The 24751-nt window shown below is 40.0% G+C and overlaps 1 protein-coding gene across 3 annotated transcripts in view; it reads left to right on the forward strand.

Annotated features, from left to right (window-relative positions):
* The window catches only part of prr7 (proline rich 7 (synaptic)), a 32758-nt gene that overhangs the window by 2839 nt on the left and 5168 nt on the right, over positions 1 to 24751 (forward strand). Inside the window, exons 1-3 of one of the 3 annotated variants that reach the window (XM_031898837.1) lie at positions 3785 to 4757; positions 5388 to 5481; positions 21447 to 22307. In XM_031898837.1, the coding sequence (XP_031754697.1) occupies positions 21905 to 22307 (403 nt within the window). In that variant the 5' untranslated portion in view covers positions 3785 to 4757; positions 5388 to 5481; positions 21447 to 21904. Of the gene's footprint in view, positions 1 to 3784; positions 4758 to 5387; positions 5482 to 21446; positions 22308 to 24751 lie in introns of those variants that run through there. The other 2 variants (XM_002936941.5, XM_031898838.1) reach the window with 2 other exon arrangements.

The raw sequence follows: 24751 nt of genomic DNA on the forward strand, positions 1-24751 counted from the left end.
AGTACAGGTATAGGATCCATTATCCATAAAACTTCAAATTACGGAGAGGCCATCTCCCATAGACTCTATTTTAAATAAATAATTACATTTTTAAAAATGATTTCCTTTCTCTCTGTAATAATAAAACAGTACCTTGAACTTGACTCCAACTATGAAATGCAGTAATTAATTTGTATTGGAGGAAAAACAATCCTATTGGGTTTACTTAATGTTCAAACAATATTTAGGCATGGAGATCCAAATTACAGAAAGACCCCTAATCTGGAAATCCCCAGGTCTTGAGCATTCTGAGTAACAAGTCGCATACCTTTACCGGTATTTAGGTAAATTACATTTTAAGCATTACATTCAATATGTTGCTGCAGTTAATATGTTGCCTTATCAGATAACTTAATGTTAGAAAAGGCAAAACAATTATTTCCAGAGAAATAAATAAATAAAAAGTATGTAAGATGCCATATTGAGTCACACTTAAACATTGCAGTATGGGTTAGCCAATTAGTTCTTGATTCCTCATCATTGGTGAACAAACTAAGAGCCAAAAAATAGCCCAGTGTTTGTTTATTACATGCAACAAAATAATGTCCAAACTCAAATGCCTTTTTTAAAATGGCTAATAATTTTTTTTTTTTTTTTAAAGGGGTGGTTCACCTTCAAGTAAATTTTTAGTATGTTAGAGAATGGCCTATTCTTAGCAGCTTTTCATTTGGTCTTTATTTTTTATTTTGTATAGTCTTTGAATAATATTTCCTTCTTCTTCTGAATCTTTTCAGCTTTCAAATGGGGGTCCCTGACCCAGCAGCCAAAAACTATTGCTATATGAGACTACAATTGTATTGTTATTGTTACTACTTATTACTTATCTTTCTATTTAGGCCCTCTGCTAGTCAAATCTCTATCTCTTTCAAACCACTGCCTGGTTGCTAGGTTAAATTGGAACCTAGCAACCAGATAGCTGCTGATTTCAAACTGGAGAGCTGCTGAACAAAAAACTAAATAATTGAAAAAAAAAACACAAATAATAAAAAATGAAAACTAATAGCAAATTGTCTCAGAATTGCACACTCTATATCATAATAAAAGTTGATTTAAAGATGAACAAACCCTTTTAGAGAATTTTGGATTGTGGATAAAAATATGAGGAAAAAACAGACAATTTATGCACATTCACTCTATGAAAAAATTGTAAGGAAATTGTGCTGATTTGCTATTGCAGTCTAACCTTGAAAACATCTCTAGCAGGTACTATATTTCCTGGACACATTATTTCTAACCATATACAAAGCTTTCTCAAAGGGATTAATTCAGATATGTAAGTTATACCCTCAATGGCCTAGATAACGATCTCTTAACTTACCCTATTATTTGTTGGTTTTCAGTTGCAATGGTATAAGCCTATGATTCTTATATGTTTCTGTCATAAAATCTGTGGCTCCATTATATGCCTGGTCATGGCTACCTGTGAGTGCCTTCCTTGGACTCCCAATCATATCCCTAAGCTGAAGATCTGAGACTTCTCTACCTGGACCTATCATGTATTGTGAACATTATGTCCCCTATTCTAGTGTTTGATTTCAGTAGGATTGCCACCTTTTGTAGACTTTATTGCCTTATGTCCATGCTAGGGCATGGGACTTGAAGGGGGCCGAGTAATGATGTAAGAGGCTGAAGCAGTGATGCAATGAAGGTGGAAATTTGCCAGGTTCGGGGCAAGTCAGGGACAGCCTTCCCCCCTGGTGGCACATTTAAATTACAATACTGGTTTGCATTAGGGTGGATCAGGGGCATGCCAGGTGCAGATCTGGGGTGGAATGACATGGTATAATAAATGGAACTGCAAGTGAGTAATAACAGCCCGACCTTACTGGTAGCAACCCAAGCTATCAGTCCCATTGGTCAACATGAAAAAGTGCTCAGTTAAATAACATAAAGATGATAATGTTACATTTGCGATACCAACTGAGGAGTGTAATGGAAGAGTTTTATTGAAGGGTTTTATCCCTTTTTTTAAAGTGGATGGAAACCTTCCTCAACCCTGCTAGTGCCTATGCATTGGCAGTGCATTTCCCTATTATTATTATTATTAACATTTATTTATAAAGCGCCAACATATTCCGCAGCGCTGTACAATAGGTGGGTTTCATACATTGGACATACAAAGTAACATATAAAGCAATCAATAACCGATACAAGAGGTGAAGAGGGCCCTGCCCAAAAGAGCTTACAATCTACAAGGAGAAAGGGTTGAGACACAAGGTGTGGGAATGGGCATGACCAGAGTCGTGAGAGGTTTGGCACAGGGTATTGCTAAACTAGAGTAGGGTAAGCTTCTCTAAATAAATGTGTTATTAGAGATCTCTTGAAGGCAGAGTCCAGGCAAGATATTATAAGAGAGTGAATAAGAATTTTGGCAGCATCTTGGGTGATAAATGATTGTATTTTGGAGATATTTCTTAGGTGAAAGTGACGTGATTTGATAAGTGATTGGATATGAGGAGTGAAGGACAGGGCAGAATCAAGGATAACCCCAAGGCACCAGGCCTAGGAAGATGGGGTGATGGTAGAATTGTTAACCTGTATAGATACCTCTGGAACAATGTGGGCGTTGGATGGGGGAAAGAGAACGAGTTCAGTTTTAGAGAGGTTTAATTTAAGGTAACGTTGGAACATCCAAGTGGAGATAGCGGACAAGCAGGAAGAGACACGAGTTAGAAGCTCTGGGTTGAGATCAGGAGAGGAAAGATAGATCTGAGTATTATCAGCATAGAGGTGGTACTGAAAGCCAAAAGAATTGATTAATTTGCCAAGTGAGGAGGTATAGAGAGAAAATAGTAAGGGGCCCAGGACAGAGCCTTGGGGAACCCCGACAGAAAGAGGCAAGGGAGAAGATGATTCCCCATTGTAAGAGACACTGAAGGATCGAAGGATCGTAGCCTATGGGCTAAATCAAATGTGCAAATATATCTATAATGTATAGCACATGGCAGTCAGGTCCTTGACAGGCAGCAGCACACAAGCAGCTGAAAGTGACCAGTTGAGTTTTCTAACTATGAAGTACTGCCAAATATGTCAAACATTAGTTTCCCTTACAGCTATCTGTGTCTGGCACTGGAGGACGTTTTTCATTTAGAAGGAGCAAGGGCACATTGCAAGCTACAGCCTGTTGCTAAGGAGTGCAGTTAAGCACATTTAAGATAACAGAACCGGATAAACGATGATAGATTTGTAAGGGCCCTGGCAACTGCCTAGTGATACACGACATGCTGCTGCTGCTGGTTTTTCTAAAATTCCTGTCAGCAAAAGCGACGGCCAGACGACCATGTGCCCGCTTAATCCTCCCCTTTGAGTCTTACATGCAAAACTGTGCCACTTTCCTTTCCAAACCAATTCACACTACGCAATGAGACCCGTTATTAGAACAATGTTTCCTTCGCACTCCCCCACCAGCCTCTCCCCAATACAAGTGCTGACACATTGTGTGTCTCCGAGTGTCGTGATTTCCTGGTTATCCTGTTACCATGACAACAACTAAGTCCCATGTAATGAATAGGAATGCACCAACACATGCCAGCACATACACACTACACGTGTGCGCACACAGACACAAGCGCTCATTACTCCCACACTGTCAGCGGCACAGGCATGTCCTTTTTATTTATTTATTATAACTCGGCACTGCACAATGAGGTTTTGACATAGTCAATTAACCAGGAAGTCTTTTGTGTATGAATGGGGGAGGAGCGGAAGGATGGAGGTGGGGGAATAGCTGTGGGAGGAGGATGTGGGTGAGAAGTGAGAGAAGGGAACCCAGGCACTGGGGACACAGACAGTTCATACTAACGTCACCCTCCCTCAGGGAAAAAAGGAAATCCTATGTGTGTGCGCAGCTCTATAAGGCTCATGCTACAGATAAGCACTGTCCCTAAACAGACAGACACAGGCGAAGGGACTGGGGAAAGTGAGAGGGCGGACTAGTGATTGCTGAACCAAAAAGGGAGGGCGAGAGACAGCAGCTGGAGAGGGGATAAGAGAGGGCATTTAGGTATTGGTGAGGTGGGCATGGCGGCTCAGTAATAGGCTGCTGTGGGGGAGTGTATGGGGACAGACTGGAAAGGAGAAGCCCCGGGGAGGATGTAGGCAGGCAGCGGAAGGAAGCAATTATACTAATGATGGGAAACAGTGAAAGTCACAAGAGGGCTGAAAGAGATAGAAAAGGAGACACATTGAAAGAGCAGGGAAGCATGGGAAGGAAGGGCCCCTGAGCAACGGGGAGAGGGGGCATGAGGGAAATCTCTCTGCTCGTCACAACCTGTGGCTGCTATAGGGATGCCCAGCTGCCCACATCACCCCATTGCCTGTGCACTACATGAAGGGAAATGGCAGTTAGGGCTGCAGCCTGTAGGTGGGACTGTAGATAAGCTTGCTGCCAGCTACCCGAGCTGCGGGCACTCAGTGACATGTAAGCACGTCCGTGTGCCGCCAACATCACACACAGGAGCTGCACTCGCTAACTGACACAGCCTGGGGAGGCTCTCCCATCGCAAGCCAAATGTGGGGGAGGGAGCTGTGGGAAGGAGGAAGGCAGACTGTCAGCTCAGTGTACCAGGCAACAAAAGGCTGGCACCGCTCTGTCTGCCCGTCTCCTGCAGAGCTTTGCTCCCAATCACAGCGCTACCTGCAGCCCCAAGTACCGGGGATTCTCTGCCTAGGGAGGGGCACAGGATAAGGGCTGATCTATCATGGGAACACATACAAAGGTGAGTGCTGCCCGTGTGTTTGTGTGTGAGAGACAGGCTGTGTGGGCAGCATCACTGCTATGTGCCATTCGCCCATCCATGTGCAAAGGGCACAGATAAACCGTATCCAAGAATGCAGATGTATATTTCATTCTGTGCATGCCGATCTCTTGCATTCAGATGTATTCACTTTAACCACTGAACCTCTAAAACCCCAATGCCAGCTGCTTAGCTCTCCCTGTGTTGAATGAGCAAGAATCAGAGCTAATGCTAAGTGTCTGTGTAACCAATGCAGGTCTCACACATGGCAGGCAGTGTGTATAGTTAGATGTTTCTATATCCTGGGTACCTATTTTACTTGCATTCACTAATCCCTTGCATGCACCTAGTGAGTGCCACTGTAATATATATATATATATATATATTTATAAAAGCGGGAGTGCTCAACCCAGAGCCGTTATGCCATTGTTTAGCTACTCATGGCCAGGGCTGCTGGGAATTGTAGTTGTATGACTGCTTACAGGTTGGCAATGCTTGTGATATATAATGCGTATGATTTCAGTGGTGATTCTAACTGATTTTAGCATTTATTTTTTTTTACCTGTGCACAGTTATATGAATACCAAGTGTGTTTATTTTGGTTACACACAGGTTGTACTCCTGTTCCTTTATAGTTTTTGAAGTATATCAACACAATATTTATTTGCACATAAATATGGACTTAGCATAGGCAGCATTGTTTCTGGTGAGTATGCCGCAGGTAATAAATGAATAAAACATTCTCATGCACTTGCATTGAACTCTATATACACAGCATGTCTCCTGCATATTTAATGGACCCTGCAACTCTTTATACCTGTATACACCATAGCAGTCCTGCATCCTAATCCACCTTCACCCTCTTCTAACCCAGCATTTACTTGCATATTCTCCTGCCACTTCTCATCCTTAAGCAAAGCCAGATCACCCCTCCAGGTCCCATTGTACCTTAACTTCCCTCATCGGTTTCCAGTCTTTTCAGGCCACTAAACCTGAATGTATGAAGGTTTGCTTTCCTTTTGGGAATTATGAAGGCAGACTTGGGTTTTGCTGTGTGGTACATGAAGTCATTTTTGCATAATGCGACTACTGCATTCTGTCTACCTTAAAATGAATGCAAATCATTAAGCTGCATCAGCTTGCGTGTAGCACATGTCTTCTGGCCTTTAGGTTACTGTGAACTCTAGGTATGGCTGAGAATTCTAGGTGCCAGAGCTGTTATTAGTGCAGTGCAACCAGGTGTTTGTGCAGTACTGCAGAGCAGCAGTCATATTAAAGGGAAAGTAAAATCTGTTGTGCCCTACAGATTTAGCACCTTTCTCAGGCAAAAGGGCTGCAGTTGTACTTAGGCAGAGCAGTGTCAGTAGTACTTCATATCAGGTATGTGTAGCCTGCAGCTTCTAGTTGTTCAACTGCAAGTTACACAAACAGGAAATTTGTCTCTTGTTAGCAAAATGGCTCCTGATTAAGTCTGGCTGATGGGTGTGAAACTGATAGGTACCTTAGACTGTAAGCTCTATTGGGGCAGGGGCTAATGTGAATGATGTGTAATGTCTGTAAAGTACTGTTTAAGCATGTAAGTGCGTTATTACAAATTAGAATTATTTGCTTAAAGGAGAAGGAAAGTTTAATCACTTGGAGGTGCCAAGGTGTGTTAGACACCATTCGGTGAATGTAATCAGTTACCTGGGCTAGTGCTCCTGTTAGCAGAAAACTGCACTGGCCCAAAGTTACTTGCGAGCAAGTGATCCTCTTGTTCCCTTCTTCTTTCTTTGCGATCTCGGGGTTGACACATGCTCAGTACAGTGAAAAGGCTGGCTTTTTGTTAAAGTTCTGCTCTTCACTATACTGCGCATGCGCACCCACGTAAAGAAAGAAGAAGCAGGAAGAGGATCGCTCTATGCAGGTACCCCAAGTTGGGGCAGTTTTCTGCTAACAGGAGCACCTGTCTAGGGTATCAGGTAAATGAACCTTTCATTCTCCTTTAAAATAATGGCCTTTCCATAATTTGGGGTTTTAAATTAAATGTTAAAGTCATATTATGTTACTGGAATGTTCTGATCTGTATGGTGCCTCAGTAATGCCCTAATATCAGTATACTATATAATGTGTGTGCCTCAAGATGCAACTTTTGCTCATGTTCTTTATTATTTTAAAACCTTTCAATTAATCAGTAGTGTTTCTTTATTTGCAGGAAAGGGAGTGTGGTGTACAAGGAAAATGTGCTTCTCCGAGAACATTGATTTCTCCTGGAAAGCCAGTACAGTTATAGTCATTGGAAATATATGTAGCTGTTTTGGTTTCTCCTTTATGTTATTCAGGGCAGTCATTTTCTTTACAAATTACTCCAGTCCCTTGTTCAGTAATGCCCAATAGGTAGCCCAGGGGCCACATATGGCCCTTTAAGCTCAGCTGGGGCCCCCATAGTAGGGGACCTAGAAGGAACTTTTTGTTGATATAGTTTCACCTTAATGCGGGAAGGCAAATTTACTGATAGCTCCAATTCTCTTCACAGCAGTGACTTGATCTGCTCAGCACATTGGCCATGCCCACTTGTTTTCTGCTTGCAGTGCAGTGCTGCCATGGGGATTAATTGGGCATCTGCCTAGACTCCATCCCTTTACTGGGAGGTTCTGCCTCTTTTGCAGCAGTTGGGGCAGCCTGCTAACCATAAATATTTTTGTATGGTACTTCACCCACAGCCTATTGTAAAAAATGTTTTCATGGAACCATTATACATATTATTTGATTAGTAGGAATTGCCTCACTTTATAGCAGTGGTTTCCAGACTGTAGGAGTGTAGGGGTACCCCCTTGTGGGAAACCCAAGTCCCGAGCATTCTGGATTTAAGGTCCCATACAGGTATAGGACCTGTTATCCAGAATGCTCGGGACCAAGGGTATTCCGGATAAGGGGTCTTTCCATAATTTGGATTTCCATACCTTAAGTCTATTAAAAAATCAATAAAACATTAAATAAACCCAAAAGGACTGTTCTGCCCACAATAAGGATTAATTATATCTTAGTTGGGATCAACTACAAGCTACTGTTTTATTATTACAGAGAAAAAGGAAATCAATTATAAAATTCTGAATTATTTGATTAAAATGGAGTCTATGGGAGAAGGGCTTTCCATAATTCGGAGCTTTCTGGATAATGGGTTTTCGGATAACAGATCCCATACCTGTACCTCGTTTGGCAGTAATCGTCTAGCAACAAGTATAAGAAATTCAGAAATTGCATCTTAGGCAACCAGCATCTTCTGCCATAGGAAACTACTGTCCAGGTCTTTGGGGCTGAACATTTTACCAGACTGGTATAAGACTTTTGGGTGTTATTGTTTGACTACCATGTGACTGACATCTTTTGTAACTGCAACAATCTGAGGGCATTCTGGGAATAGCAGAACAGCAAAGCTGAAGGGGATCCTGTCACCTAGAATTAAATGTACTTATTCTAATATATTTTAGTAGAGAAACAATCCAGATTGGGGTCTCTCAGCACATGAAACACAGCAAGCAGTTGATTATGGGATTTGTAGTTCAACAACATGTGAATATCTTGGTGATAAATTCTCCTGGAAATGATGGCTAATCAGTTATTCCAAGCATGTAATTTACACAGCATAAACTCCCTACTGATGCTATAAATATTTTAAAGCAGGGGATTCCAGCTTACCATGATTAGAAATGTTGCACATACTCAGTGTATGGTCTGACTCAGGATGAACAGGAATTCATTGCTAATGTTCCCTGTCCATACCAAACTGATGCCCTGTAAACATGGACTATGGTGCTGTTATAGTATATTTTGTTTCCTTGTCTCTTTGTGAACCTGTGTCATTAAGTATCATTACTATCAGAAGACACTCAAGTATTTTTAACTGGAAATAAGATGTACTAAAGCAGTGGTTCTCAACCTTCCTAATGCCGCAAACTTTTAATACAGTTCCTCATGTTGTGGTGACCCCCAACCAATAAATTATTCCCAAGACCATCGGAAATATGTGTTTTAGGCGACCCCTGTGAAAGGGTCGTTCGACCGCCGAAGGGGTCCCGACCCACAGGTTGAGAACCGCTGTACTAAAGGAATGGAACATTAACATGGCAGCGAACATAAAGATTTCCTGTTCCACTGTAAAACAAAGAAGGCAGACAAGTTCCTTTTATTATTATGTTTAGTTGTTAAAGAATCAATACCCTTAAATAGATAGTGTAGAGTGTAGTTGCCATAATTATGCAATAAAGACTTTACATTGACCTCAGTAGAGGAAAGTAATATGGCAGCCCCCTATCATATGTATGTAGCAATATTCTGTGCAAACAGTAGGATCCTCCTTCCTCACTGCCCTTTAATCAAAGGTAACTCCTATTTGTAAATAGAGTGGATTGACAAATATAGCCTTTTTGTGTGCAGGCATTGTATGCACCCTAAATTTGCTTGTATTGTACTTCACCCACAGTAACAGTTGCAAAATGTTTTCATGGAACCATTATACATATTATTTGATTAGTAGGAATTGCCTCACTGGTTTCCAGACTGTGGGGATACCCCCTTTTGGGTTTCCAGACTGTGGGGGTACCCCCTTGTGGGAAACTGGGGTTAGAAATAGGGAAAATGCCCATATAAATGCCCAATATTCTTGGTAACTAAGCATGAAGGTCACATAGTGGGATTTCGGGATGTATTTTGTCGCAGCTATGTTTGAGTGGCTGAAATAGCATTGTTTTTCATATCTCTGGACCTTGTTATGAGCAAAAGGGGCCCGAGCAAAAGTTAGCCTCCAAGAAAACCTTGCCTTTGACCCAAAAGTCTCCTACTTTTTTTTTTTTTTTTAGCAGGTGCCCTTTCTGCTTGTCTATACTGATATAAAGCATATGGAGACTATAAACCTATAGTAGTAAACTAAGCAGGACCCGTAGTTTCACTTCTTGTTACATTACTTTGATTGAACTATGTTTTGCTATAGAAATTATCTTAAGCTGGCCATACACGCACCGATAATATCGTACGAAACCTCGTTTCGTACGATATTCGGTGCGTGTATGGCAAGTCGGTGAGTCGACCGATATCAGCAGCATCCTGCGATATCGGTCGATTCACCGACTTGCTATACACGCACTCGCCGATCGGGCTGATTTAAAGATTTTGATTGGGCGCCATAGAAGGCGCCTGACCAAAATCTGCCTTCAGGGCTGAATCGGCAGAAGGAGGTAGAAATCCTATTGTTTCTACCTCCTTATCTGCCGTTTCAGCTCTGAACGGTTAGTGGCAGGTTGTGCGATCTTTCGTGCGACCGATGGTCGCACGAAAGATCTAAAATCGCCACGTGTGTGGCCACCTTTAGTCTTTTGGCTCAGAAATCTTGGTTTGTCCCTAAATATTTACACCCACATAAAGGGGACCTGTCATCCTTAGAAATAATTTGTCAAGCAAAATAAACTTTAATTACAATGTCTAAATCCTTTCTTCTTTTGGAATTCACAATCAGGCAGGCAGAAGCCATTTTGTGGACATTGTTGTTAAGGCCAGCTTTGCATCATCCTAGAATCTTGTGTATGTGCCAGAAAGGGGGAATTAATGCCCATGCACAGACCACGCAATTAAAGACTGTGAGGAGGGAGGGGGAATGGGAAGAGTACAGTGATATCTAGCAAGTGCAGAAGAAAGTTGCATGCAATAGACCTCTGCTATCATGGGCGACAAACCGCTCCGAAAAGGTCTTCCACTGGCAACAACAGGAGTCGCTGGTGGAAATCCCTTTGCATTGCTGTAGTAATCCAAAGTCACGCCAAGTTTCCTCCTGCAGGCAACTTCGCAACATCAGAAAAAAAAGCAATGGAAAGGGGTTTCCACCAGCAACTCCTTTTGTTGCGATTTGTTCTCATCAAGACATGATGTACATAATGCTAAGCACTGATCCATGCTGTGGCAATACAGTCCTGTTTTTTAATGTTTAAATGTTTTTAGTAGACACAAGGCATGGCACTTCAAATTACAGATGATGCCTTATTTTGAACTAAGCATTCCATATTACAGATCCCATACCTGTGCATAAGTCCAAATAAAATTAATTTGATACATTTTTATACATATGAACAAACACACTCACATACTCATATATACTGTATATATATATATATATATATCCCGCAGGTAGTGCACGACGGGCACTACTATATATATATGTATACAATGATATTGCTGCCTCATTAGCTGGCAGATTTTTTCTTGTGAATTAGACTTCACACTTTGATAAATGAATAGGAAGCACATTTGATGAGTATGCCATTAGAACACATATCATCGTGTTGGTGTTGCGTAATATGTGAATGAATCATCACCACCAACATAAGTAGGTCTAAGGAAAATGTTAGATTTAATTAAGTGATGCATATGTGAAGTACTGATGGGCATATAAGCTTTGGGTAATAAGAGTGGGTCTGCACTGGGTAGGTCTGCTGAAGTTTAATCTTTCAGCTTGGTAGCGTCTGTGTATCAAAGAGCATCATGTCTTTAATAGTAAAGTAAAATATTTCCTATTACTAGAGATGGGATGTGGATGTTGTCTTCTTTGTGCTTCTGGGTGGGAGACAGGGCTCATTTTAAGCTGTTCTCTGAGACACAAACACACACACGTTACGCCAGCAGCTCAAATCCTGTCTTAGTGTGCCCGCCACAGCGGACACAATATGGTGCTTTTAAAGGACAGCAAAATGTAAAGCCCATTTTAGGTAAGTTTGTTTAATCGCTAATTTGCTTCCATGGGTCTTTGCACCTCTTACATAACATATGCACCAGCGTGGGTACTTTGTTGTCTGGTGCAGTGCTGCCAAGTTTTAACTCCCAGGTTCCCCTTGTGCCACCCTGCACAGTATAATACTTTGGTGAGTTTATGGTACGAAACCTCATGCCCAGTAAATAAATAAGCCCTAGTGGTTTTACATCTCATTTCTTTGCACAAAGTCTCATATGTTGACAGTGCTTGCAATAAACAAGAGGGAATGTTGGTGAGAAGGACTGTGTTCTGAATAAACACAATAACCTGTTCAGGTGCCATCTGTTTAGCAGACTCCATGTTTATTGAATATTGTTATCTTGTTGATTCTGCTTTGCATTAGATAAAACAATCAAGTTACCTAATGCTCCTAGTGTATAAGCAGTGCCGGACCATGCTAGCCTGGCGCCCTAGGAAACCTGGCTGGCCTCCTTGCCCAGCCCCCTCCCACCTCCCCCATGTGCACGCTTGCAGGAACGAGCACAAGGGGGCGCACACACAGGGGGAGCATCGGGGCAGGAACTAGGGGTAAGCAAAAGAAGAGATACGTGCCTAGCGCCCCCTCACCATTGTGCCCTGTGCCCTCTAGTTCCGGCCCTGTGCATAAGTATGCAGTGAAACCCTTCTTAAAAGGGATTTAATGTATGAGTCTGTATGTAGGAGTCTTTTTATTTAGTTTGTAACTTTTAGGGGTTTTTATTTACTGTATTATTGAATTGCAAACAGAGGAGCTAATACAGGACTAACACAGACCCATACCTTGTACAGAGAGTAGATCCTTTTGCAGTTATAAATAATAATATGCTTTCAGTTTTCCCCTAACATTCATGACATCTGTTATTCAGAATGCTTGAGATTTGGTTATTATTATTATTAACATTTATTTATAAAGCGCCAACATATTCGGCAGCGCTGTACAATAGGTGGGTTACATACATTGGACATACAGAGTAACATATAAAGCAATCAATAACCAATACAAGAGGTGAAGGTTTATACAAAACTGTATCTCAAGGCTATCACATGAAGGGTGGAGGTAAAAGTATCCTGCTTAATGGAGAGGGAGCTTCTCTTCTGAGCTGTCAAGTCCAATTACTGCGAACCTTTAAATAAGGAGGCCCAGTTCCTGATGTTATATGTAGTTCATGGGGGAGCAGGCAACACTTCTACCATCCCATGTTTGCACCCAATGGAAGTGCTACCTAAGATGAGTTTTTAAAGACTGGAAAGAGTCCTAAGATGATGTTGTATTTGATCTTCTCTAGATGGGGGATTTTGATTCCTTCACTGTTATCTGTTATTCTGACTGCTTAGTATCCCACTCAGTCTCAAAATGCATAGGGTAGTAGTGCCATTCCCTTCCCCCTTTTAGTAACAAATACGTTCTGTGCACAAATTAAACCGTTCCCTAATCATACTTTCCTGCAAATATTCTGTATACTGCCCTACATTAAAGCAATTGCATTTTAAAGCATAATAGATTATAAAAGGATAAAATGAAAATAACCTATACTTATTTTATGATAAATTTATGTTTTTTCTTTCTATTTCATTAGAGCGGGTACTGCATTGGCTCAGTGAGTGGGATATTCCCAGATGTAACTATGTAGGCTGTTACAAACTGGCAACTTTCCTAAGCCTCCTACTGAGCTATGAGTATGCTGTGTTTGGTTCTGCATGATAGAGGGGTTAATTAGCTTTTTCATAGTTAATGTTGCCCTGCATAATTCATATAGTGCTACATCATACAGAAGAGATTGGAACTGACCTACCAGTATGTATGAATATAGATTTAGATAAGAAAAAACATGTCAGTTGGAAATATACTGAATGAACCTGACAGTTTTTGGAGAAAGTTATTTCAGGAAATATGGTGGTAGGATCTGCATTAATGACATTTTCATGCCGAGATTCCCTTACAATTGCATGGTTTCTTTCCCCCACAAGGACAGGCCGAGGGCTTATTTTAGCACATCCCCTTGCAGTTAATGGAAAGCCATCTATTTCAGGCAACTCAGCAAAGTAGCAAGAGATCAAAACACCACCTGTGCTTCTATGGGAAGCAGTGTGCAGTGATTGCAGCCGCAGGAAATGTCATGGCAGCCAAAATGCACCATGGTTGCCTAATAGGTTCCAAAAACAATTTACGATTACAGCAGCAGATGTAACAGCAACAATTAGATAATTCCGATAGTGCTGCAGTCATAATATTGAATTGGCAGTGGATGTATTTGACTAAAGTGTAACACTATGGGGCACATTCATCAATGTATGATTGAGTCCGAATAAAAAAAAATCGTAATCGTAGTCTGCGATTTTTTCGTTAATTTGCGCCATCCTTTTCCTACTTTGCGACAATTTGCGCAACAATTTGTGAGACAAAATTGTATTTGTTGCAATGAGTATGAAAGTTTCGGATTCATTCAAGCTTCGGTATTGTAACCTTGGGCCAGGTTGAAGCTGCAGTGTGCCATTAAGTCCTATAGGAGGCTTCCAAAATCATGCACTGAAGGTTCAAAGTCAGAAAAGTTTTCCCGCCATTTACGATCGTTCAACACGAAAATTTCATGCCTCGTCATTTGCAAGCGATCGTTTCAATACGAAAATTTCAGAACTTTCGGATGGTAAGTACGAAATTTTCGTATTCAAACAAAAAGAATTTTCGTGACACTTGCAATCATCAGAAATGATCGGATTTCGTGATTCGGATTCGTACCTAAGTGAATCGGCCCCTATGTTACAAACACTTAAATAGTTCCAATTTTCATAATGCAAATGACAAAAGGAACAAATATATAAACTAACACTATTAGGGACTAAGTTGTAAGCAGTGCACTAAGCTTTTTTCCATAAATCAAAAAATAATACTATTTTATTAACAAATGCTCTGGGCAATTCAAATCATCACGTGTGCCACTAGCCTTAGGTAATACAATTACCTATTGTAGCTCTGTACTTACTATGAACCAAAATATAACAAAATACACTTATGTGGTAATGTAATTAATAGTCTTAAGTTTGCTACTTTGCTTGTAACCAATAGCAACCGATAAGCAGCGTTTACTGGTGGTATCGGACCCCTTATCCGGAAACCCGTTATCCAGAAAGCTCCGAATTACGGAATGCCCGTCTCCCATAGACTCCATTTTAGTCAAATAATTCAGAATTTTAAAACTGATTTCCTTTTTCTATGTAGAAATAAAACCAAAACCTTGTAATTGATTCCAACTAAGATATAATTAATCCTTATTGGATGCAAAACAATCCTATTGGGTTTAATTAATGTTTTATTGATTTTTTAGTAGACTTAAGGTATTGAGATCCAAATTACGGAAAGACCCCTTATCCGGAATACCCTTGGTCCCGAGCATTCTGGATAATGGGTCCTATACCTGTACCTTGTTTGAAAACAAACATCTAATTGGTTGGAATCGGTTAACACGGGCAAACTGAAGACTTTTTGTTACATTACGCGTTAGTATTAAACTACAAAGGCACTTATTCCCTTTTATAAAACAAGATGTCTAAGAGAGTATACTATATTTACTGTATGACATACAGCTTGTATGTGGGATTACCTATTAATATGAAGGGCTAAATGTCTCTGGTTAGAATTCAGTATGAGAGAATGTGAAGCAATATGTTTCTGGTTTAAAGGACATGTAAACCCCACACACAAAAATGTAATCAGTGAAAAGCCTCTTTGAAATCTTTCAATACCTGCTACACTGGTTGTCCAGAGGTTCATAGGAAGCATCTCCTTAATCACTAAGGGGTACATTTATCATGCTGTGTAAAAAGTGAAGGAAACATTACCGGTGATGTTGCCCAGGGCAACCAATCAGCAATTAGATTTCAACAGTTAGAAAACCAAAGCAAAGCATATGATTGGCTGCTATGAACAACATCACTGGTGATGTTTTACTCCACTTTTTACACAGCATGATAAATATACCCTTTAGATTTGCTTCTCCTCCTGTAACCCACTCAGCCCCCTCCCTCAAGAATTTGCTTTGGCTGTTAGCTTGTGGGCATGCTCAGTTGTTCTAAGCTCAGATTACTAAACATGCCCCGCAGTCTAGCAGCCAGTAAAGAGATGGCATTGCTGTTTCCCATAGAAACTCAGCTCTAGCTGTCTGCTTCAGACCACCTCCCCGCCCCCCCGAACGGCGCATGCGCGCCAAAGCACAGGAGGCAGTGCAGGGGGGCAGGGCGATTAGATCGGTCATTGCCTCCGCCGCTAATGACAAGCGGCGGAGGCAATGACAAAGTAGCACTAGGGGTAGGCAGGAGAGGTTCCTGCCTGGCGCCCCTCAATCGTTGCGCCCTAGGCAGCTGCCTCTTCTGCCTACCCCTAGTTCCGGCCCTGCTCCTGAGCTCAGCTGAAACAAAGCAGAACTTTTATCAGACAGTTGTGCCTGTGTGAGCCTGTATTCTTGATGAAATGTATGCTGAATAAGGGTCTGTGTGTGTAGGCTGTTTGCAGATTTAAATGTATCCAATTATGTATCAGAGGAAAAATGGCCACCAGGTGAAAGTTGCTATTTTCTTTAGGAAAATGTGATGGTGCTTTGCCTTTGCATCGAGTGTTACTTACACCCGTTTAACCTTATAACCCCTGTCTGGTGGTAAAAATTTTTTTAAAGATTTTATTTTGCATTTTGAAATTTAAACAACATAGAGGGAACAGTCCCTCTAAAGAAAAGCAAGAAGAAAAGATCCTGGTGGTAATATTTAATACTTATTTTTTTACTCTAATCATTCAGTGTCAACCCTGACCTGCTGCTCTCTTGCTATTAAATGTTGCCAAAATCTGTTCCTTTATCACAAGCAGTAGCTAACATGTATATATGCCCTTATCGTAACCTCCCTATCTCTAGCCCTTCAGTTTGTCTTAAACAATTCTGATAGAATAAGAGAACAAGCTTCTTTGTTGCTGAAATCCTTATCATAGTTACCCATTAAACAATGAATAAATTAATTCCATCATTCTTTTTCACCTTGCTACATCTCTTCACTTGTGTCGCCACTCATTCATGACTGGCTATTTCATGCCTTTCAGAGCCACAGCCTGGTCACACCACCCACATTCACTGCTGTAGTTCGCTTTAAACTTTTATGTTTTGCTGCTCTTTATCATAGATTCCTAAGTAGTAAATCCTCACTTTAAAAACTAAACTCTTTCCTGAAATGCTTTCCTAACATCTGATTCAGTATCGGCTCTTATAACACCTCATCCACTCCTTCTGTTTGTGTTTAACAGAACTCATATGGGTTTTAGAGAAAAAGACCTAGTTAGTTGAGGTATTTTTTATCAAGCAGGCTCTCTTAAATAAGAAAAAGTTTGGTAGCTTTTAGGTGCCTTAACTCACACTGGTTTTCCTTTACCATTACTAATGCCTTTCGGCTCAAGCAATCGTAAATCAGCCCCTTTGAGTTACCTACCTTCTTAGTTTGTAAGCTCCATGTGGGAAGGGGCACCTTATTGTTGTCTCCTTATAACCTAATCTAGATAGTAATCTAATAGTATACATTGTATATATTTATGTCTTTTAATGTATTTTTTGAATATACAGGGCTCCACATACACATACAACTATATTAATAAAATACTTACCTGCAGTGTATGAAACACTAAAAGTATAATAGGAAAGATAGAAAAAAGAAAGACTTAATGTGACAGGGACAAATACGTGAGTCAAGTAATAGTCTAAATGTAGAGAATTGATTTTGGTATTTTGCAGCAGGGAGGTGATTTATATAAAAGCAGATTCTGTGAACAGTTGTGGGCGTAAGGCACACTGTTGGGGTGTCAAACAGACAATGCCTTGAGTGAAATCAGGTCAAGTGATTATACAAAAACCACAAGATCCTTGGAGAGCAAAGGTAGAAGTAAAATAGGTCTGAGGATGCCAAACTTAAAGGACCAAGAAAGGATTACTTTAGTATAGGTGGGATTTGTGTCTGCTGCATTGGGGAAGTCAATGCTTCATTTGAAATCTAAGATTTCATAGATGGATTTTTGATTATAAAGGCAGAAAGATTACATAGCTAGGAATATGGGAATATGATCAGGACATGGTAGTAAAATGATAGGAAATAAGGGTTGGAACTTGTAGTCATAGGGGTCAAAATAAAAGACAGACCAACTGAGTTTTTGTGGGGAAAATAGATGGCTTTTAGGAAGCAAAGAATCATTTCTTATTTGCTTTTATGTGAACAGCAATATATTTGGCTCTAAAAAAGTCTGATGGAAAGGTTTGGTCATGTCACAGTACAGAATTAAAAGTAGAGAGGAGATGCTGTAAATAAAGAAAGATAAATTAGTTAATTAAAGTAGTCTAAACAGAGACTGACATTTTAGGAGTTTAGTGCAGATAATTATGAGAATGGGGTTCTGAGCATGATTTCTGCTAACAGACAGAGAATTAAACCGTTAAATTAAACGACTCTGGTTTACCCAGGATTGTATTGCTAGAACTTTTTGGGGTTTATTTGACAAAGCCTAATTAGGATAGGAGATGTTGGACATGTTAGACAGAACAGAGTTGACATGAATGCTAAAACCAGATTATGTAGGTTGGAGATAGTGTCTGCCTGTTAAGTTTTGGAAGGGCTGATGGAAGAATACGTTGTTTGAGTGTGGTGAGAAGATGTAAAGGTGGAAGGTGGAAAGTTGAAAAGTGAGCAGTATCTCCCTGGTGAATGTAACATCAAGTGGGCTACTAATGGTAAGTGTCTGGGGAAGACCAATATGGCAGGTGAAAGAAGAAAAAAATATAGACCACAGGGACAGTAGGGGTTGTATTTACAGTATAAAACACTGAAGTAATAACATCTACTGCTTTAACACAGTTTTTCCCGTTTTTGATCGTGGTATTGTCTATTAAAAATATTGTATTAAAATCTGGTTTTGATGTCATAACGTGATAGTACAAATATATCGTGGGCGAGCAAATTAAAACATGAACTCCTCTGAAAGCACAAAGACAAAACTTTAAACATTCTCAACATACAACGTATAACACACCCAGAGAAGGCTAAAAAATAACCGAGAAATTAAATCGCCCCAAGGAAAAACTGACGTAGAAGCTTTACAGTGCAGCCAGAAGTTCAAAAATGAGGGGAGATTTTATTTTGCTGCAGAAATATCCATGTGCCATTGATTTTTGGAAAGTCCTGCTGCTATAACAGCATGAACTTGATTTAATACCCATGTTTCATATATCTATAACCATATAATATATACTATATACTATATAATTAAAAAAGTTTAGGTACCATTTTAAATGGTGATGCATTCACCTCTGCATTTTTGTATATGTTTTAGTGGTCCTCACAGGGATGCAATCTATTAAACAACTCCCAAGTATTGTGCTACCCTTCCTTAAATAAAGTTTAAACTGTGGGCTAGATAATTAGTTTAAAATGTTTTTGTTGCCAAGAAAAAAGTATTATTTTGATTTAGTGATGTGGCTTCAAATCTTAACAGAATGCTTTTAAGTCCCATCCCTTCATGTCAACCCGCATAATCTTAACCCCACTGTGCATCAGATCTCTAACATGCTACTCTACAAAACAGCAGCAGGATCCTATCATATATCTGTTTGTTTCTATCCCCCTGTACAAACAATACAGTTTTGGAGGGCACACCACAACTACTAGAACAAACCTACTATCTTAAAAAAAAAAGGAAAGAGTGCAAATGAGAATCTGCTACCCAACCTACATGGGGGCAAACAGAATATCAATAATTTCATTGCTCAATGCATGTCTATCACATTCCACACGTGTCTGATTTTTCTGGTTCACTGTGTTTAGGCCAATTTGTGGTATGTATATTATGCATTTAAATTGTGAAAATTGTTTTGTTAAACATACCATCTGCTGTTATGTTTTCTGATGCTTAAATAGGTGTGCATTGAGCAATTGACTGTTTCTATCCCCCTGCCCAGTGATTACACAGAATAGTAGAGAATGTTAACATAATATTAATATACCCACCCACAACTGTAATTGGTTTGTTTTGTGACCATGTAATGACACAAAGTCTCAGGCTGTCCCAGGCATATTTTTGTAGTTATCTTTTATCGGTCAACTCCAACCAAAATGACTACTTTTCAGTTTTCGTAAATACTGAAACAAGGATCCACACACACATAATGCCTATTTTTAATCTTAGTCCAGACATAGCCACAGGTTGAAGGCTAAGAAAGCAGGTCAAGGGAAATAATGCACTGGACCCAGCATTTACAAGAACCTGAGCAATTTGAACCTGCAGGAACCACAGATAATCCACTATTGAAAACGAGTAAAATACTGTATATGCTCATAATCACTAGAATAGATCAGATAGTTTTGTTTGCTAATATGATGCCGTATGCCCATGACACTCAATACTTCCTATTGTTTGGTCTGACCACTCTCCAGTCACTCTTACTTTAAACGGCTTGATGGTCAAACCAGATCATTTTAAATGGCGTTTTACAGATACACTTCTGCACATTCCAACTACATTTAAAGGGCCAAATAGGCATTATAAAAGTATTTTCATGATAACATGGACTCGGTCACTTCGCCCACCTCCCTTTGGGAAGCACACATGGCAGTTAGAAGAGGTACACGTATACAAATAGCTGCACAGCAGAAGAAGGAAAAAAAATCAGAAATTGACCCAATTTACACAGCAGCTTCCAGCTTTAGAACAAAGCAAACCTCACTCCTGCTACACGTATGCAAATTGATGTGAAGCAGATGTAACTATCAGATGGGCCAATCAGAAATTTTATACCAATTGTAGCAAAGCCAATAAGTTATTGGCACAAACATTAAAAGGCCTTTACCTAAAGACTACTCCCTTTTCTTTTCAAACAGCAGACAATTTGTTTAACCAAGTGCCTTTGTTAACTGTAGCTACCAAATATCGAGATACAATGAATAATGCTTTTACGATTGATAAAAAAAAAAGGCAAAGACAGTACAAACTGTGCAAACTATCACCCCAATTCTTAATATAGACCTCCATAGTTTTGCGAAAATCTTTGCAACTAGACTTAATCCCATTTTACCTTCCCTCCTTCCATTAGATCAGACTGGGTTTGTCCTTAAATGTCATACTGCTGATAATATTGGAATATAATATTAGACCCACATTTTAAATTATGCTGAAACACCTGGTATGATTTTAAGTCTAGATTCAATGCTTTATCATGGGATGGGATTTTCTATCATACATATTTTATACCAAGTATATATAAATAAATATAGATATATGTTTACTTTCTAAATGGCCTTTTGGTCCAGCATTTTTACACATGATAAAATCATTTTTCACTTCTCCATCTGCATTCATAAAATTGCCCCCTTTTGCTCTTGCTGTGTTCCTTTCAAGAGGGGAACAAGATGGGGCTGTCCCCTATCCTATTCACAGTCACAGTAGAGCTGCTAGCTAGACTTATTAACCTTTACTGCAAATAAACAAAATGTCTCTTCAAATCAAACAATACAAAGCTTGCTTTTTTGCTGATGATTTGATTCTCACAGCTTCTTTACCTGCATATGTGTTACTTACCCTTACTTATGATTAAAAATAAGTAATGCCTATGTTGTAACTTTTCCAGTCATGGTTCTCTGTACATTGTCATGTCTTTTTTGTATTTTATCGTATTTAGTTTTGGTGGCACCCTACGGGGCAATGTGGCATTATAAGCAGTGTGTGCATAGCGTAATTTCCCCCAAGCGACCTGACACCTTACCCCTCACCCCCCAGCTCCCTAGGGCCGCACCCCAAAACCTGCCACCCTAGGCACAGGCCCTCGGGTACAGCTACTGTGTGTGATTTGCTTAGTCTCCATATCTTTTTCAAATGTTAAAAGGACTGTTTTTTTCCCCAGATAAACATGACAGCTGATCTGGCTATGCTACCAATGACATACTATGAACAGACAGCGACACTGGTAAACTAAAATTCTGTGGGAGATAAGAAGAGCAACACAGAAATATAAGTGGCAGCTACATTGCTGGATATGCTTAAATAACAAACAAAAACAACACTCTCACATGTGTTACAGATGAGATGTACTTTCTTGACCAGAAACCCTTCCAGATTTAAGTGCTTATACTGGATGTTCTCACCTGTTCATTTTCTTCTTCCAAGAGGGATTCAAGAAATTAAGCAAGAAACCCTTCAATAAAGCTTTGAGGCCTACAGTTGTAACCTAGTTGAAACCAGGCCAAAAAAGTAATAAGCCAGTCAAATACAGAGAAAGATTTAATGGGGGGACACAAAACAAGCAGAGAGAAGGAAAGAATATGGAAAGCAAATATAAAAAAATGAAGATCTGGGGATGATATGCCATTCTTGGACAAAGAATACTTGACACTGGTGCCCCCTTCAGTGAATCTGCATTGTGTGTTTGGGGGTACCTGCCCCTCTGTATGGCAGAATAAAATGGTTATGTCTCAGGGCACATACACCTTCCTAAGTTGCTTTGCAGGCTTTTGGCTAATTTGGGGACTTATCGTGCTGCTGTGCTGCCTGTGCAGTTTTCTGAGACGACGCATGAAGAGACATCGGGAGGAGAGATTGAGGGAGCAGAGCTTGCGTTCTGTGCAGATAGAGCCCCTACAATATGAAGAGTATGTGAGCAGCCCACGCATTCCTGTGTCACATCGGATCCGTGCACAGGCTCCTCCGCCACCACCACAGCCACCGGCTGCACAGGCTCGACCTTGGTCTGCTGCCCGCAGGAATGGTAAGGGAAGGGACAACTGTTTATTTCCAGAGACTTGGCAGTCTTATGACCACCTAAAGTCAAAAGCATATTAAGCCTATTGCTTAGTTTTAAACAACTGGCCTACTTAGTTCAAAATGAGTTTGGGAAAATGTTACAAAATAGCAGAATTTGGCTCTCTGGCTTGCCTGTGCATTCCTGTGATTATTTAGAAATTAAAAAATAGTACAGCCCCAAAGAGGAACATTTTTAGAGTTAAAGGCAAGGAGCCCATAGCCCTTGCCAACTGTGTCTGTGTGTGAAGAATAATGTTTTATCCTGATTTCTTGTTTGCAAGCTGAATATTCTCCTTTATTGCAAGAGATCTGCCAGATCAGATGTGGCTGTATGCTTAGATTAAATGGTCCTAATTTTTGTAAGAAAATTTATCTGTGGGAGTAAATAGTGGGAATAATAGTAAAAGAGCAGTGCTATTAATACTAATTATTTTAAACAGAAGGTAGAACAGGAACACTCTTTGCAGGGACTGGGGGCAATGGCATAAATATGTTGAAAAAGGAATGCAAATTTTTGCTACACAATATGAAATTGCTGTATTAGAGGTTATAAAGGGAACAGCTGCAAGGGAAAAGAAAGCCATATTGTTCAATGCACTGCAGGTTTGCATCCATATTGTAAGCACTGTGCATGTCAGTATGGCTGCTCTGCTGCATCTGCGCTTTGGGAAGAAGAAAATAACTTATTGGCAAGCAATGTTTGTGCGTGAATTTAAATTAGCTGCTGGCTTAGCACAAAAGGAGACTCAGCAAACAGTATGGTTAATCTGAGGCCATCTGAACGGAAGAAGTATCTGCCTAAAACATTTGCACTGGGCTTGTGACAATCAGTTGACTTGGCACGGGCCAAAAGCAAAATCGAAATGTTAACGGGAAAATAACAATGACCTTCATTTTAAAAATTAGAAATAGTTCTTTGCTAATATGTACTATTTTACACCAATACACACACTCTTAAAGCATTTCTAGTGGGAAGGGTACTACCATTTCACATGCCCAATGAGAGCAACTAGAGATCAATAAACTTTCCTATTATTACAAGAGAGAAATGGTATTTCTAGATAGACCTGTGTAGAGCGATGCAGAATATAGTGGCGCCTGATATGTTAGTAATAATATCACTAACCACGGAACACTAGAAAGGCAGTTTTTGTTGCTAAAAATCCTTAAACGTGCAATTTCGAGACAAAAATGACCTGCAGCAAGGGCTGGCAGGCAGTTTCAATTAATCTAAATGACAGGTGGCACTGAGAGAAACATTACATGTTCCATTAGACTGGTTTTTGATAGTACACATGAGAAAGGGTAACTGTTTAAATATGTAGTGGTTGTTCTTGACCAATGTAGTTGCAATGTAGTTGTAATGTAGTTGCAGCAAAATCTTTGTGTAGAGCTAGTTTGTTTCCATCTCCCTCTATTTTAGTGTTTAGTAATAGCACAAGTACATAGAGGAGAAATTAAAAGGAAGGAAAAAGTTTGGTACAAACAGCAGTAAAAGTGCAGGGGTAACGGGCTGGGGTATTTCTGGGTACCCTAGCTACGGGTCAGAATCCACACAGAATACAGCACACATGTATGGTCCAACTTACTTCTATAATTCTATCCTCTATTCTGTTTTTTTGTTTCTGTCCTTGCTTTGCTTTTCTCTTCGCCCTATTGTCTATCCATTTCCCCTCTCTCTACTGCATTTCCTTCTTCTCATATGCTCTCCCATTCAGCACCTGCTCTCCTCTTTATCTTCTTCTCATGCCTTTCATTCAACCCTCCCATCCCATTCTATGTTTTGCACTTGAAATAACATCACTAATTGCAATCTGCTTTTATAACAGGACACAGTTCTACAGGGTACATACTTAGGATGTACGTGAATGTGGCTAGATTTAGAGAGATAGTTTAAAAAAGTATAATTCAAATTTATATGAATTTCTGTTGGAAGGAAATTGACATTTATAGGGAAATTTGCCTGGCCACCAACTAATGAACTAAGGCAGTATTGCACATGGCCAAAAAATGAGCAAAATTTGACCTGCATTCATTTTGTACTCATACATGTTTAGTTTTTATGTAGTTAAAGCAATAAATTTAAACCTAAATTATTGTATTGTACAGAGACCTGCAGACTACTCTTTGAATCTAGTGCGGCTTTTCAAAGGCAGGTGGTAAGAACAGGGCTGAACCTTGTGTCTAAACATACATATGGATATAAATGCCATATTTTATACACTCAATTTATTGCACCAGCTTAAAGATCCAGCATTTCTATAGTAGTAATGATCCAGTCCTCCAAATACTCCCCCAGTAGTTCCACATCTTGGATTTTGTTAAAAGTGTCAATGACACTGCACATGCTCAGTATGCTCTGAGCAGCTTAGTGAGACACTAAGCTTAGAGGCCGTCACAAATTATCAA

The sequence above is a fragment of the Xenopus tropicalis genome, chromosome 3 (assembly GCF_000004195.4).
Source record: "Xenopus tropicalis strain Nigerian chromosome 3, UCB_Xtro_10.0, whole genome shotgun sequence".
Taxonomy (NCBI): domain Eukaryota; kingdom Metazoa; phylum Chordata; class Amphibia; order Anura; family Pipidae; genus Xenopus; species Xenopus tropicalis.